General features: G+C 36.5%; 1 protein-coding gene across 1 annotated transcript in view; it reads left to right on the plus strand.

Moving 5' to 3' along the window:
• BRD1 (bromodomain containing 1) overlaps positions 1–18,226 on the plus strand; it is an 85,237-nt gene that overhangs the window by 30,281 nt on the left and 36,730 nt on the right. The window contains exons 3-7 of the mRNA XM_019543960.1: positions 3,309–3,440; positions 6,725–6,853; positions 7,520–7,832; positions 8,854–9,114; positions 13,077–13,565. Coding sequence (XP_019399505.1) covers positions 3,309–3,440; positions 6,725–6,853; positions 7,520–7,832; positions 8,854–9,114; positions 13,077–13,565 — 1,324 coding nt within the window. The remainder of the gene's footprint in view (positions 1–3,308; positions 3,441–6,724; positions 6,854–7,519; positions 7,833–8,853; positions 9,115–13,076; positions 13,566–18,226) is intronic.

Genomic DNA, 18,226 nt, shown 5'->3' on the forward strand with positions numbered 1-18,226 from the left:
GGGGCAAAGCATTCTCATTTTTCATTTATCCAATAGAAACAGTAGATGAGTCTCCATTTTCTTGGAACAAATTTTTCCTACTTTTTATCAAGCCAGAAATGGGTAGAGGGGAACAAAATAAAACTTTACAGTATCTTAATTTTTCAAAGTATTTACACACATCTGTTTACTACTATGAGCTTGTAAAAATGTCTTCAGATTTATTATGGTATAAATTTCCTAGCAAAGATAGTATTAGTTAGGACAGTACTAGTTATCCAACACACAGCTCATGTTCCCTTCCCAAATACTTGACTACTCCATACTGTGTGTTAATTCCCTTAAAGCCAGTTCTTTCTTTTCCTTTTTCGTGTCCTTGTGACAAGATATTTAGCAGAGTTTGCAGATTCATTGGAATCTTGTCAGGCCATGCTATAAGCATTTATGCAATGGCCTCAAACTTGCGACCTCTGGGAGGTCAACCATGTGCCTTAGTGCCGGCATCACCCCAACCCCAATCAAGCTTTCTTATTGTAAAAAACATTTTTTTCTGTTCATTTCTTTTGCTTAGCAGGTTAGGGAACTAGCGATTTTTTTTAAAAGAATGGTGACAAATAAGAATCAATTTGGATAGAAGTTGCATCTTTTCATTCTGCATTTTTGTTCTTATGTCAACAGAACATCTTGATGTTTTTTGTCAGAGGAAAAAGAAATCCTCTAGACATGCATAGGATGTTGATAGGCAGAACCAGTAAACTTCGTGCATCTTGTTAGGGGGTGGTTTTTCCATTGTGTTTCTTTGTTAGAAGGTCCTAAAATGAGATCTAAAAGTTAACTTAAAAGAACTCTAGTTATCTCCTGAGTAGATGAGTAAATGTGTGTTGACAGGCCAGTATGTCTTTCCGTCTGCCTAGGTAGGCAGAGGCCATTTTTAAATTTTAAAGTAAGGTCAGGGCTGCAGTGTGGTCCTTGACTGACATACTTTTGTGAACAAAATCCCAGTATCACAACAGAGTATTTTCTTTTTTGGTAAAATACTCCTAATGTGGATATATAGTCAAACCTTTTCCTTTTCATAGAGAGAAAGGAGACTAAAAACAGTTGCTCAAGGCAGTTCTTCTCTAGTTATCTCTGTCTCCTTCAACCAGTATAGTTGGATATGGAAACATGGAGGACTGTAATCCCAGTGCAGACCTTTCAGTAGAGTAAGTCATTGTTGAGAGTGCACTGGCAGAGGGTGGGGGCAGGGAATACACTTGCTAGAGGGTCTTCTTGCTGGAATAAAGAGGGCTTTTCAGAATTCTCACACTGGTACTTGGCTTTTCCAGGTCCAAGTCAAGATTTCTTATTTCCATTTAAATATAAAATGGTAATTATTGAAATGGTTTCAGAAAAAGGGGGCCAAAATATCTGGTTTTTACTTTTTTCTTTCTGTCTTTGGAAGTACAAAGGGGAACAAACTTGCTTTCAAATTAACATGATAAGAACTCTCAACTTTAATGAAATATTTACAGTAGTGATGGTGTAACAAGACAGCCATATCATTTGTTTGAGTGCTTAAAATTATTAACATGTTAAGCATAAAATACTGTGCAGAAATGTACCAGTATTTATTTATAAACTGCAGATCTGTTGGTTCTCCTTGCCTCCCTTTCAGATACTCTATCCTGAAATTTTTTTCGTGAACTTTTGACATGGGGCATCTAGTAACGTTAATTAATAGAAGGACTGAGAGGGTTTTTCAGTTGTGCACTTGATAGCTTTAGTACTTAGCTAAGCTGTACCCTTACTTAGCCAGGCAGTCTTTGCATGTATACAATAGTTTTGACATTTCAGGTTTTAATGGGTATATTTTAGTCTTTCCATTCCTGCTCGTACACACGTGCTCCTTCAGTTTCAGTAAACTGCTGATTTTGTTTGGTTTGATTTTATCTTTATTTTTCTAACAGTGCTTAATAACCCCTACTCCCCCAACCCCCTTTTGACCCTCTATGCCAAGCACTGTACAGATTTTGCTTAAACTTTGGGTCTCCTTCTCGCATTTTTTTTTTTTTTTTTTTTTTAAGTCTTATCTGCACTTATCTGGCTATTTCTATAAATAGGTCATTCTAGTGACTGATTAGCATTCATTACAGGATTTTTTCGCACTTGGGTTTCCTGGTGACTTGCCTTTCATTTTTGAATAACCTAATTCCTCCTTTTTTCTTTTGTTACTATTTCTTCTTTTTCCAGTACTACCAGTTTTTATCATTATGTATTCAAATCTAGGTAAATACTACTAGCATTTATACAGTTATTTTTTATAGGGACAGGTTGTTCATATTCTTCATAAAATGCCTCTTATTTATTTTTCATCTGAGTTAATTATTCTTTTGAACCAGTACTTGTATGGTTTTGTCATGTAGAGTGGTGACAGACATGGGGGGAAAAAAACAAAGGTTGTGATTTACCTGTAGCAGCAGCTCATTAGTTGGACCTGGCTCTATAGCTTCTATATAGAGTGGATGCTTCAGAGGGGCTTTTTTGGCCCTTTTATCTAAAGCTGATTCAATCAGTTACTAGATAAAAGGGCCAAAAAAAGCCCTGCAGAGGTGCTTGATCTATACTGATGTTGGGCAAGCTAACCCGGTACCTCTTTTGGGCACGAGCTGCATTTGCCATAGGGAAGTGCTAAGTTTAAAATGCCATTTTTTGTTTGTTTGTTTTTTACGTCTATAAGCTGCCATAGTGCCCATTGATTTTGTTCTGAAAAGATCCTTTTACTTAGCACAGTTGAAGTTCCCAGTATTTGCAGTCAGAACAGCTTCCTAACTTTACTAATAATAATAATTTTTAAATCTAATATTTCTCACTCTTTCCCATAGTGAAGAATTTTCCATTTCTACATTTCTAAAATTGTCGCTGTGATCTAGTTATCACTATTTCTTCATGTTGTCAAAACAGTTCAATAGAGAAAAACAAAAAGTGTCTTCTTTTGGGGCTCAGTATATTTTTTCGCAGTACTTTCAATTCTTGCTGGTCCAGGATTTTGGTATCCAATTTCAGAGCCTCTTTGGCAGATCATATTTATAGCTGATATTTTTCTAAATGTAAACTCTTCTGTGTTACTGCTGTCAGCTTCATAGACCTTATTTCCAGATAAGTAATTTAGAAATAAGAAGTTATATCCTTGCAGTAGGCTTGTTTTCTTCATTCTACGGACCTGGAGTCTTTCTGAATGCTAGAAACTATACAGGATGGTAACTTGTATTTTCATAGGAATACCTTGCTTTACTCTACAATACAGCAGACCAATTGTACAAGTTAAGAATTTTGATTTTTTTTTAAAGAGAGAAGATGATGAGGAAATGCAAGCTTTAAAGGAGAAATTAAAATACTGGCAAAGGCTACGACATGATCTTGAAAGAGCCCGTTTGTTGATTGAACTTATACGGAAACGTGAAAAATTAAAAAGAGAACAGGTAAATGGACAACTTCAATTTTTTTTTAAACTTTGAAAGAAAATTATTTGCTAATTATAAAAAGATTTTTATAATATAAATAGATTGTGCTATTTTCTTTTTTCTATTGATATAAAACAGTACGCAATAAAAACACAATTTCTTTTTGTAAAATCTTGTCTATATTTTGAGAAGATAGATGGGTCTTACCAAAAAAAAATGAAATCCATATTACTTGTAAACTAGGAGCAGATCTGATGGGTAGAAAGAAGTTATTGAAGTCTCTTAGTAATGGACTGTGCTTACAACCCCAAAATAACCTGTATCCTCCTGAGAAGATAGATAGGTAGACTTTTGACTCTAGAGGCCCAAGGCAGTCTCTAGAGGAGGCACAGGTCAAAGGCCCTGGTGTGAGAAGAATCTTCTGAAAATGTCAGATGATTTGGGGGTTTTTTGTTCTTGTTCTTAATTATATTTAAAAGAAATCTTAAGAATTAGGTGTCTCAGAAATGTCTGCACACTTTGTCATAAGCAATACAGACATTGATTCACTGTGCTGATGCTTGTCTTCTTCAAACATGTCACTACATTAGAACTTAGCATTGCTTCAAATATACAATACTGTAGGTGTCCAGGATGTCTGCTGGTGATATGCGTTGCACATTGTAACAGCCAATACAGTGAGACTTGTGTGTGCCCATTTTTTGAGATGCTGCATATGGTATTTTCTTGCATATAACCTGCTCCTGTCCAGTTGGTGGAAATTGGGGTGTGCGCTATATGTGCAAAATACAGATCCCAACAGCCTGATGATATGGCTTCAGGGCCATGTGCAAAGTTGGTGCACAGACCACATCTGGCACATGAGGCTGACAGCAGGCTTGGGAGCAGGCTGAGCTCTCTAGCTGCTGTTATTCACTTACTACAAAGGAAATATTTTTTGTTGCTTCAGGCTGCCTTTCAAAAATAAGGTGTGTATTATATACAGAGGCATGCTGTATGAGAGACAATATGGTAATTATTATGGCCTTATTACATTTACTACAGTTAAAGGAAGCCCAAATATTTGAAATAGCTTATTTTAATCTCAGAGGCAATTTTTATTTTCTAGACATCTTCCAGTAGGCTCCCCTTGTGGTTCAGTGGTAGAATCCTTGTTTACTACACAGGAGACCTGGGTTCAATTCCTAGACACTTCTGCAACTACAGCTGTGGAGGCACCAAACATCTGGACTTAGTCTGGTCTTTAGATTCTGTCTCAGTGGCCTAAAGCAGTGTTTCTCAACTGTTTAAGTAGCAAGTACCCCCTAACTTCTGAAAATTTTAAGAAGTACCCCAACACTCAGTTTTCCCTGAGATTTTATATTTACAGACCAGTTGTGCTATATGTTGGAATAAGGTCTGTGTAAATAAGGCCACGCTCTAACAGATGTGTAATCTGGTGTGGGTAGGGTTCCTACCTTTTACACCAGGGGTGCACAACTCAAGTATATACCTGGAGTAGAGGTGATGTTGCCCAAAGCTAGGAGGGCTGCCCCCAGTGCTGCACAAAGCGTGGCATGCCAGATTATTACTGGAGAATTTAAAGAGCCGCACAATGTACGATGCACCAAACTTTTTGCTATAGTTTAGAGAGGAAAAGAGGGTGAGAGAGAGAGAGAGAGGAAAAGAGGGCATGAGAGAGAGAGTGTTGGCATACCCCTGCTTGTGTCTTGCATACCCCTGGGGATACATGTACCATAGGTTGAGAAACTATGGCTTAAAGGGAGGATGGAAGGTGTGGGCAGCCTCCACTCCTCCAGGCATATGTATCAAAGGTCTGGGTGGCCTTCATTCATACACCATTATCCAGGAGGATCGACAGTTGCCACCACAACTTACAGTAGAATGAATGCCGTAAACATTTCGAGTTTTATCTTTATTTTCATTATCTATATAATTATTTGTAATTATACATACATACATACAGATGTTTGTGTGTGTGTATGTGTATATATTAAAATCAGGATAAAACTCAAAAATGGTCATAGCATGCATTCTACTGCAAGTTGTCAAGAAAATAAAAATTGCTTGTAAAATCAAAATAATTATTTCAAATGTTTGGGCCTCTTGTAACTGTAGTAAATACTGCTTTTAATAATTACCATATTTTCTCCCATACAGCATATATATATATATATATATATATGCAACAAAAGTTCTGTTATCCAGCACCCATGGGAAATAGGGGGTGTCGGATAACCAAATATGCTGGTTACTTGAGAGGCGCCTTTGCCTGATTAGGCAAAGATGCCCCTCATGCTGCATCCGGTGCATCTGTGTGCCAGGGGACAGGCACCGTGCCATCCCACCCGCCCCTCTCCTGGTGTCAGTGTGCCAGGGGACAGGGAGGGGTGCCCCGTGCAAGTTGCTTTGCCCTGGACCATGGCCCAAAGTGGGACTTCGAATCCGTAAGTCCTGTTTCCCGTTTCATTTTTGCCACGTTGGCTGGCATCAACCGGCATACTTGTTAATAGAACATGCTAGTTAATGACGTGCTGGATAACATGGCTTTTACTATATATCTGTCTGTATATCTATCTATTTATAGATAGATATCGAGATAGATCTGTATATCTATAGAGATATCTATCTATCTTGTTATTTAACGCTTACTTTTTTTTATTCTTACCTTTTTTCCTAAAAAACCAAACCAAAACAACCCCCCCAACTTCAAAGACATTATAAGTACTATCAAATTAAATATACATTTAAGTGATTTAATAGTAATGCCTCCTTAAGTATTAAAGATTAATTTGAATATATATCAGATGTTTTTTAAAGAACATGCTAGCATTAAACATTAAAATCTCTCAATATGGTGAAGATGCACACAAAGTTATCACTAATCAATGTTGCCAAAAGTAGCATTCTCATTTGGGATCATAATACTTGAAATATAAATATGTCAACATTTCAGTTGAAGAGTGAACACCATAGAATAGGGGTTTTCAACCTTTTTGTGTCTGTGTACCCCCAGCAGCCGGACACAGAGCAGTGTGCCCCTGGCGGCCAAATGCCGGGGGGGTACGAAGTGACATGTGGCTGGATGTGGAGCAGCAACAGCTGCTCCATGCAAGCTTCCCCCGGGCAGGTGGCAAGCAAGTGCAGGATGGTGCGTGGCAACCAGTTGATGACCCCTGCCATAGAACACTGTAGAAATACCATGTCTAAGTATTGTTTTACCTTGATCACTGCAGCAGCAAAATATTTAGTTGTCTCATCTTTGTCTGAAAAATAATAATAATTTTTATGTTATTGTTTAGGTCAAGGTTGAGCAAGTTGCTATGGAGCTTCAGCTCACTCCATTCACTGTACTTCTGCGATCAGTTCTGGACCAACTGCAAGAAAAGGATTCTGCTCGCATATTTGCTCAGCCAGTGAACCTTAAGGAGGTGTGTGTTTTATATTTCCAGAGTCATTCTCGTTACATTTATAGGTCTGATTTGTTTATTTATTTTTTTACTCGGGTGTACTGAGAAACTGAGAATATCACATGGAACGTTATTTTACAGTATTGCAAGTTTGAGGGGAAAAAACAGGAAGATTACGTTTTTTTCCCAGTAGGGGAATGTGAAAATAATTAGTTTTAAACATGTATTTTTTACCATGCTTCAATATTTTAAGTATAGTGTTCAGAAGGGTACCTCTTTTCTTAATTTTCATTTGTTTAAACATTAAGTTGTTGACAGTTACTTAGTAAAAATATTTGAAGAGGTATCTTCATCTTTGTATGAAAAATCAATCTTGGAAACTGTGTAGCCTTACTTATTTTGGTAAGGAGTTCAAATTTTTTTAATCAGAAAAATGTATTTATCACAAGTGCATACAATAAAAATATAATTGAATCCTTCCATAACTCCAAAAACAAAGTGTTGGACTTTCATTAATAGTTTTTAAGTTTGCTTGTTAGCTGACAGGTGTATATGGAACTCTGATTATACACCAAATTCCCCACTTGTAATTATATAAACGCAAATCTAGATTTGGTATAATTATAGGTAATGTAACATCAGCTATTTTTAATGCTATTTTACCATTTCTCCATTTTCTTATTTTAGGTTCCAGATTATTTGGATCATATTAAACATCCAATGGATTTCTCTACAATGAGGAAACGGTTAGATGCCCAAGGTTATAACAACCTGAATGAGTTCGAAGAAGATTTTAATCTCATTATAGATAACTGTATGAAATACAATGCTAAGGATACAATATTCTATAGAGCTGCAGTGCGATTAAGAGATCAAGGAGGTGTTGTTCTGAGGCAAGCTAGGAGAGATGCTGAGGCAGTTGGTTTTAATGATGAAACTGGAATGCACTTACCTGAGCGACCTAAACTAGAGTCACCTCAGCCATTCTCTTGGGAAGATGGTAAGAAATTTCTAAATAGAGATTAATTTTCAAGAAATATAAATAAACTGTTGGATTAATTTTTATTTTTCAGGTTTTTTTAAATGGTACATTTATTGCAGATGGACTGTACTCCCAACACATCTGTAAAGTTATACTTGTTTAGCTTACTGATGTAAAAACGTTTGCTAAAAATAGTTCTTTTCAAGTATTAGAAGAAACACACTATTAGAAAGTTAAATTGTATTCTGTTCTGTCCTACCAGTAATCAAGAGAAAGTGGTCTGAATTCTAATCTCTGTGTACTGAGAACCTGGACTAGGAAGGTGCTTAAGTGTGTGTTGAAATTCAGTGCATGAGTATTTCCACTGAAATATACAGTGTACTTAACTAGTAATTTGATGAGACTTTTCACATGTTTAAATTCAAGCATGTGCTTAAGTGCCGTGTTGAATCATTTGGTGGCAGCATTGCATAGAGCTGGTTTTACAGAGCAGAATGTGAGCAAGTTTTGAGTTCTGGGTTTAGCTTGTAGTACTAGCAGCTAAAAAAGTTGTTTTGGTTTGTAAACTGAAGAAGGCATGAAATGCAAATCAAAGGAAAAGAAATAATGACCATTAAAATATCACTTTTATGATCCTAATCGTACACTAGGCTCTTGCAGAAGCAAAATCACTTAATTTCTTTCTTAAAGGGAGGGATTAATAGGACCTCGTTCCTGACCTGCAAAATCCCTGCTATTCCAGTTATGGATCTCTCAAGCAAAAGTGCTAATCAAGAAGAATTGTAGCAAGTAGTATAGTAGGAATTTTTGTTGACACTTCTCTACTAGTGACAGTGAGACTACTAAACTTGCTTCAACTTGTGACTCAAGTAGGATTTCATTTTTTTAATTCCAACACGACATGTATTCAGTATTTTCTTTCTCCTAGTAGTTTGTGTGTGTGTGCTTGCTTGGTTTTGTATTTGTTTTGTTTGGTTTTTATTTTAATACCATGAGAAACACTAACAAATATTTTAAATTCCACATGTTTTGACTTCAGTGGATAGGTTACTGAATCCTGCTAACAGAGTACACATGTCCTTGGAAGAACAGCTGAGAGAATTGTTAGAAAAACTTGATCTTACCTGTGCAATGAAATCCAGTGGATCAAGGAGCAAACGAGCAAAGCTGTTAAAGAAAGAAATCAGCATTATTCGCAACAAACTAAGTCAGCAACACAACCAACCTCCCCAGATAGAATCAGGTATTGGAAGCTTTGAAGAAGAAAGTGCACCATTAGAACAAGAAGGTGAAGAAGAAGGTAAGATTTTAACCTGTGTTTAAATTGGTACTGGTATGAACCCCTTCAGTTAGACATTCCATAATAGGTCATGTGAATTTCTATAAAAATGTACAATCTGCTATGATGTCACTAATATTCCTTTTCTAAGAACAAGTTTACTAGACTGTAAACAAAATATAGCTGACACTTGTTCCATAGCATAAAGTTTAACATGTTGACAGCCTACTTTTTGTCTGGCTAACTTGATGCAGTGAGATTTTTTTTTTTTCCTTCTTTTTAAGGATTGTAACAAATGCTATAGAAGCAAACTTTTAAATAAAAATTTTTTGTACAATTTTTTGGGGGAAATTTATAAGAGTGTAGCATCTTCGAAAAACTAACTAACTTCTAAAGTGGCTACATATGGATTCGGAGCCTAAGTTTAATAATTCATTGCAGAAAACTTTGGTCACTACACCCATCTCTTAACTACTACTACTTCCGTTTCTGGCACCACCAGTTGATTTCTATGTAAGTTACTGATGGTAGATGTAACCAGAACTAGCATAAAATCCTTTAACATAATTATGCAGTATTGAAATAGTGTAGATTCAATTATCTATAAAACATTTCATGATCCCAAAAGAACATCTGCTCCCACTGAAGCATAAGGCAAAATTTTTATTGACTTCCATCAAGCTCAGCTCCTCGTGATAGCTAGCCGTATACCCAATTTGTATTCTCATGTTGGAATGAAGTTTTACTTTCATCAGATTGTACTTCTAAAAAGTTTCATTTAAATGATTCAAAGTAATAGTTTTCACATTAAGAAATATTAATTTAAATCTAGGTATAACGATCAAAGTTGCCAGATGCAACCAGTTGCCTCACTGTACAGGAGAGGTGCATTCTGTTCCCCAGAGTTAAGAGAGCAACTTGAAAATGTACTTAATGTAAGAATGTGAAAAACAATAGGAAAGAAAAGTGAGTTTGGGGTGGGGGAGATGCTGGTAATATGATTCCATGATTAGCTGTTGAAGCATTTGATTCTTTCAGATCATTTGTTAAGCTAAAATAAAATCAGCCATCCCTGCCAGCCCCACCAAGCAGGCATTTGTACAAAAGACCATAAGGATGGCCATATGGCCTCATCCAGACAAGTGTGGATATGTGATATGTGTTGCCACAGATCCATCTGCAGCACCACATGCTGCACATGCAGGTGTTCCCCGTGCTGTTGCTACCTTAAAGCTTCGGGGAGGTGGGGGTTTACCCTGGGATTTCCCAGGGTCAAAAACAAACCATGCCGAAAAAAGTGGCACGGTGCACAAAACTGGAGCCTGGCTGGCTGTAGCTACACTCCAGGTGCCAGCCAGGTTTTCTGCCGTGGCTACAGCTCTGGGAGGCCTTCAGGACCCCAGGTAAGGCTGCTGAGTCCAGCACAGTTGCTAGCCCCAGCCTCCCCTACCCCACCTGGGGTAACCTGCCATGCGCCAGAGCACACGTGGCATGGGCGTTCCCCAAGGACTGGTAGCAATGGCACAAGGTGTGCCACTGCTGCTTGTGCCCAGGGAACCAAACGGCCACGCTTGTCTAAACGTGGCCATGGAGTCAGACCAAAGATCCATCTAACCAAGCATCCCGTCTCCAAGAACAGCAAGATATGGATGCTTTAGAAGAATGGTATTAGAAACAGGGCATGTGCTCTGCCCCCAGTCATGCCTTCCCAGTTAGTTATGTTTAGGCCTGGCAGAATTCAATTTTTATAATTTTTCTAAAATCTGGCTACAATCAGGGCTAATTTTTAAGCATTTATTTTGAATTTTTTCAGCTGAAATTTTCAGCTCTGCCTGAAATTAGGGGTGTGGAGGGCAGACAAATGTGGAGTATACTGTTAGAAAAATATAGCTGCATCTGCTTTGTTCTGCTTAGTTCTCCCAATTTCTTAGTACTTTCAGGATCTGGTTAGTGAGTTCATAAAGATCTGGTTTCATAAGTTATCTCCCCCTTGTCAAAATTGAATCCGTTAATTTGGGTATATACTTTCTGTCAGCTAACTAATAACACTAAAAGCAAAAATAACAGTTTGATTTATATAAACATGAATCGCAGTTTAACCAAAGGTTAGCAACTGATAGTCAAAAGTTAATATATGTAAATACAATGCTTACCAGAGAATTCCTCCAGCATTTATTCTGTCGCTGAAATAAGTGTTTCTTTTTAAAAAGATACTAACATAATTAAGATACTGACATTATTCAGAATTGTTAAAATAAGTTATAAAAATAATAAAATTTAAGTTTGGTAAATGGTTTTAAATTTAAAATTATTAATAAATAAACTGGGGAAGAGGATTTTTACATCTGTAATGTTTCCAGGTGCAGCAGATTCACCCTTATTTAATCAGTTTTAGATTTTTGGTCACACAAAGAACCCTGTCCTAAAGTCCTTTGAGCTATATTACCAAAGTAACTTAATAAATTTATGATTTTGTGGTATGTGAATTAAGTCCTTTCCTTAGACACTTACATCTGTACTCAGATAAAGTGTCCTATTTTTAAGTCATCTGTTTTTAAATCTGTGATTTAAAAACATTAGCTTTCAAATATAGTATGTGTATTTAATTCTTATTTTGGACTTCCGGTTGACATAAGTTCATAATGCAAGTGCCAGCTTACCTTTTGAGGATTTAATTACAGCTGAGCTTCTGTTTTCACACTTCAGGTGTTTACAGTATTACTTCCTGCAATTATGAGTCTCACAGGGCAGAGATACCTTTCTAAATGTTTTGAAAACACCTAGTGCATAGTTGCGTAGCTGGCATATTTGTCAGCAAATTATTAATTAATTTGCTATGTCCAGTTCAGTTTTAAAAATTACCATTGGGTTATACATATCACACATGCAAGCTTCAATCTGCATCAGTTAATGTGGGTTTTTTTTCTTGTTTTTCACACGTGTTTTTATTGTACATGTATTAGTCCCATTCAGTTAGTGCCACTATATACAAGAACAGAGAAAAGTGTCTAAGCATAATGTTATTTTGGAACCTGAGGAAAGCAGTTTTTTTGAAAATTGGGAGGAAGGGTGTTCTATTTTAAAGTACGGGCTTACAAATATTTTTCAGGATTTCTGGAATGTTGTAGAGTAGATGTTCCTCCCCGCCCCTTTGCATCTTGGGGTGAAGAACCTTTTATGCTGCTTATTTTATCAATGCCCCCACAATACATCTTTCGCCATTTCCCAGTGAAATTGTCACCAAAAAAAATCAATTGATTATTGGGGTGTATAGAGGGAAAATAAAACTTGGTAGAGGGATGGTTTTTCTGATTTCTCCTGTTTAGTTTGTAAAGGTGTGTTTATGAAGTATTTGCAAATACATTATTAGCTTTTTAAAATAAAACTGAGAGTCATAACTGTAAATCATCTTTGCAGAACTTACCTGTTTGTAAAATTGGTAACACGATGTAGCCCACTGTTATAGTTAATTTGATAGATCAAGCTACAAATGCAGGGTTTTTTTTTAAATGCTTATCTGATTAAATTGGCTTAAACAGGTAAGATGATTATTAAATTAAATGCATGTTATTCACCATTTAATGATAATAGAGATGTACTTTCATTAAGAGATACAAATCATCTGCTACCCTAACCTTATGTAAAATGTCTCATACTTGAATATGAGATTATAGAAATTATTTTAGATGTAAGTTATGAAACTAACATCACTGTGTATAAAGCAAAAATATCTATCCAGGTTTAAATTGTTAATATCAATTCTAAACATCTATATTGTTCTATCCGTGCTACAACCCCAGTGTAAAAATAGACACTACTAACTAGGATAGGGTGTTGCTGGCCAAAAGTTTATGTATTAAAAATGTTATGCTTTGTTTCCAAGCAACAGTTTGTTCGGTGGGCTGCACATTTATAGTAAGTTTTATAATAGATTTTATAACTACCAGCTTTCAAAAATCACACTCTATTTATAATTTTTTCAGGAGATAAATCTCCCCCTAAACTTGAACCATCAGATGCATTACCTCTTCCTTCAAACTTGGAGACTAATTCAGAACCACCAACCCTCAAACCAGTAGAACTCAATCCAGAGCAGAGTAAGCTTTACAAAAGAGTAAAATTTGATAATGAATTATATAGTACTTCCATTCAGAAAGAAATAAATGGACACACTCCAGAACACTTACTTGACAGTAATCTCAATGAGTCGACTGTTTCTGCTGTAGCTGAGTCATCAACTGATGTAAACAGACGTACATCTGTTCTCTTCTGCAAATCGAAAAGTATAAGCCCCCAAAAGTCTGCAAAGAACACTGAAACCCAGCCAACTTCTCCACAGCTAGGGACCAAAACCTTTTTGTCTGTAGTCCTTCCAAGGTTGGAGACACTTCTGCAGCCAAGGAAAAGATCAAGGAGTGCATGTGGAGATTCTGAGGTTGATGATGAGTCCCCTGTAAAGCGCTTGGATACAGGTAAATATAAACTTCGTTTTAGTGGACAGACATTTTGGAAGACAAGGCATAGTTTTAATTGACATTCATTTAAAATATTTATCTTTTAAATTTCAGCTATACCTTCATAGCTGAATAACCGAGTGCAATTTTGATCTAGAACGCTTGCTTTGCTTTTGTGACAGCTCTTTATAGATGGACTTAGAATGAAACTTGCTTTTTTTCTCTCTCTCTTATCCTTGTCACATACCTGAGTCTTTTTCTGAAACATCCCAATTTATGTTTGCTTCTTAATGTTATCTATTTTTGGCTCCCTACTTGGATGCAACTTCCTGTGAAAACACCCCTAATGAATCTGCAATAACTGTCTTTTCTGGGGCTATGCACTGACCCCTTATGAAAGTTCTGAAAATATTAAATATCCATAACATATCTCTTTACTGAGCATTCATTTTCAACCAAAGATCTTTTTCAGAAAGCAGTAAAGATATATATAATTATGATATTTATGATGCTCATTCTAATATGAGTGTTAAAACCTTAAAGTACAATTGTTTTTGCTTTAGATATGCCCGGTTTTAATTTAAAAATAGGTATATAATATATAATATGGGTATATAAGGTAAAGACTCTATTTTGGCTATATGTAGTCTCGGCTAGATTTTTTTTTAAAATTAAGTCTATCCATCAAGTGCAAATGTGAGAGTTCCTTATGTTGCTTCTTGATATGATTAGCTCTCAGCAGTGCTTGGGTATTAAGGAAGAGAGATTTAAATATATTTTCATAGCTTTTTTACATTAAGTATACTTTCTTAATATCACACTGTAGTTTATACTGTTTCTTTACATTCTCTTCTTTTTATCATAACTTAATTTTTAAAGACTATATGAAAATTTTTAGTTCTTTAGCTCCAACTAAAGGATACGGGAGTTGCATTAATAACTTGCGTATTGTGAAAGTTTGCTTTTAAAGTGTTTCTTTAGTTGTCAAATCAGATGGGGCAATATCCATTGCAAAAAACAAAAACAAAACCCAAATAGAAAAATACAGAAAACAAGTTTCTTAAGTCTTTTTCTTTTTAACAAATGCTTTTCCAGACACGTTTGGAATCCATACTGACATTTGATATTTTAAGGAAAATGCATAAATTAAATATGAATATCTGGAAGGCTGTAGATATTTAGTGAATAGTAAATATTCTCTTCTACCAATTCTTATTAGTAATTTATTATACTTACAGTTATGCTATAAACAAAGTAAGCATTCATTTCATACAATGTTACATGTCTACAAATTTTCCATAAGCAGTTCTAAAAACAAATGTCACTGTGTTTAACTCATATCCATCTTTTACCAGTATTTATGTAACAGATGAAAACACCATGTCGTTTTTAATTCTGGTAGTCTGTTATGAATTCCTATTCAGACAGAAAGGCTAAAATCTTTTTTTCCATTGAAGACCATTGCAAAATTTTAGTTGACATCACCTTCCAGTTTTCACTTTATGTATTTTGAGTCTGTAAATTACATTTTGAGGGGAGGGATGGGGCAGGGATGCTCTTTCAAATTAGTTCATTTTGTTGCTTTCCCCCCCCTCATGCAAGTGTCTAAAATAAAGAAAATTGACTAGGAATGATCACACCTTTTTTTAGATTCTTTTTTTAATTCAGAAATTTTCACTTATTTGACATTCTGCATGATGATAATTATGTGACTAGTTAAGAACAGACTTTCATGGAAATGATTCCTCTAAAATAAAAAGTGAAAAAATGTCAGATTTTTAATCAACAGATTATGTACACCACAGTACACACTGCAGATATGTAATACTCATTTTTATGTTGTATTCATATCATTTAGCTGTATTGACAGTGTCCTGCTTATATATTCGAATTTTGAATTTGGAAGCTTTTCACTTAATTTTGAATATTGCTGACTAACGGGTCCACTCTCATTTGTTAAACATCAACCTTAACATATTTGCTTACCAATCAAAGCCCTGATTCTGCAGTTCTTGTTCCCATTTGATATAGCTACTTTTTCTATTTTACAATGGAAAAGATGTTTACTTTGGTGCATGTTTTATAATTGCCATATAAAATGTAAAAACGGAGTCTTATTTTCCAAGTTGCTGCTGCCTTAATAGTGTTTTTAATTTTCAAGCCTTCGCTTTTCACGTTAACTTGGTTAAGAGATCAGTTTGTAGTTTGCCGCCATGGGTCATGATTCTGCGCAGAGGTAGGTCTGTTGTTTAGACAATTAACGGTTTTGTAAAAAAGCAAACTAAATGGAATTCTGGTTTCCTTTGAAGATACAGGACGTAAGGGTGGTATTCTGTTTCCATTTGGTTGTCCAGATTTACATTCTGTTTCTGTTTGGTTTTCTGGGTTGCCATATGGATCAGTGTCAGTGGAAATAACCCAATGGAAATAGAATGTCACTAAATTTCTAGGCTCATAAAATTGTCAGTGTTCTGATTCAGCAACATTAATTAGAAATGCTTGTATTCAAAAGACCATTATATCAGGTTGACCTCTTGAAGGACTGGTAGCAATAGGCAAGTATTAAAAGGTGTGCTCTGATCTTCCCAGGCATCATATCAATTGGAAGACTAACATTCATTTTTGACTTTCATTCATATTACTATTAAATATAATTGATTCATATTGTAGGATTAGAGTGAATCTTTAACAAAAAAAAATGAACCCCTCCTACCTTTGGTCTGCGAGCAGTTAACATTTGGTCTGTAGGCCCCTGTCTGGCTGCCACTTTCTGCATTGGTTTCTGCTGCTGTGGTAACCAGGGCCACTAGGGCAGGGTAGCATGTCAGCAGGGGCCCCAGTGAGTACTCCTCATGCGGGGGGAGGGGGGGCCTTGCACTGCCCATGCAGCTGGAGCAGGGGGGACAGCTCATATCCCTGTGCAGCAAAGATCCTGGAGAACCAGTGTGGCCTGGGCCCAGCAATCAGTGTAGCATGTGGCTTCTAGACACTGAAGTTGGATACCTTTTCTGTAGTATATCAGCTACTCAAGGCTTTAGGAGCTAGAAGGATAGATAAGTGGTTGAGTAGCTAACCCAAATTGTTGCTGCTGAAACCTTGGTGTGGCTCACCTGATGCTTTTAAGTCTCTACACTACCAACTCTTTCTTGGTGTCTGATTTGTTGCCTTCATACATAAGCATCTTGATATTCCCACTCCTCCTTCATACTCTGTTTTTCACATCTTGTCCCTGAATCTCTCTTTACCATTGGATCATCTTCAAGAATGTTTTTTAAACCTCACTTTTTAATCCTCTTATCTGAGAACATTCATTTAAAAAAAAAAGTTTTTTTAGCAAAACCATAACCACATATTTCCCTTCCCTTCTTTTTTTTCCTTTTGCCTTTTCTCTTTGCCTTATGTTTTTCCCCTCTTAGTATTTTATATGTCATACACCACTTATGTATTTCTTGACACAGGCCCCTGACGCAACGTTTTTCCTGGCCTGACTGACCTCTGATGAGCACTTCAGCTTCAGAGCGCTTAAGTGCTGTATTGACATGCACCCCCCTATTGGAGCATTTCAGAATTGCTGCAGTGCGGTGCAGCAGCTGTGCTCTCCAGCCAGAGGGCATGATGGAGGGTTGCTCAGTCTTCCACTATTCCTCTGTGCTTTGCTTTTCACCCCTCTCCCTCCCAATGGGGGATGGAGGTAAAGGATTGTGGAATAGACGGGGAACTCTTTCCTGGGTAGCTATCTATTCTCAGGAGACATGCAAGGAATCCTTTTTTCCAGGGGCTGGAGGCAGGGGGGCACCAGATAGCATAGGCTTATCTAAGCTGGTAGCTCTAGACAGACAGGAGTCTCCTCATCAGCTTCATTTTCCCTTTATCCCTGCTCTGCAGCCAACATCTACTACATTAACTATTTTACACTGCCTGCCACCCCACCCCTTTTCTCCTGTAGTCAGCACAACTCCTTTCTCAGGCCTTCTTGTTCTGCCCAAGGCACAAAAATAGCTAGCCTTGCCTTTGCTTTAGACAGTTTTCTGTTCCACTTCATTTCTTAGGAAATAAGTGCTTTCATAAATAATTACATGCCATAACACTTATGTATTTTCCCACCATTTTAAAACTTCCCCCCCTCTCCCTTGAAATTGTTACCTAAGATGGTGTATTTTTAAAGGTTTGTTGACTTTTAGCACTTGGAACTTGAGTGAGCATTTTCATAAATCAGTATAATATTCAGTATTTTGTAATAAGAAACGGTTCAAGTTTCTTGATGTCATGGGTTATGTTCAGACTTGGCCGACATAGTTTGTCTAATTTCTTGATTAAAATTCATTTTAGTAATACTAAAATGAATACTATGATCACCTCGGTAAAGGTAACTGTGACATTTTTTGATGCATGTTTTCATTCTTTGTGATAAAAATGAAATGCAAAGAGGGAATTCAGAAGTGGTGTTTTCTTGTCAAAGTATCAAAAGTAGTGAATTGTAAAGGGGTACATAAGACTCATGAATTGGGGTTATGCTGTCCAAAATACCTTCCTTTTCAAGGCCCACTACAAATGTTCCACCTTTAATTTGTGAACTTTTACAACCAACCCTCTGCAGTTTCATTCTTCTAAGTCTATAGGTTAGATGTGTAACACACCATTGAAGATACCAAAATCAGAGTTTTATATCCGAGTTATCG

This window comes from Crocodylus porosus, unplaced genomic scaffold (assembly GCF_001723895.1).
Source record: "Crocodylus porosus isolate Cpor-Errol unplaced genomic scaffold, CroPor_comp1, whole genome shotgun sequence".
Classification (NCBI taxonomy): Eukaryota; Metazoa; Chordata; order Crocodylia; family Crocodylidae; genus Crocodylus; species Crocodylus porosus.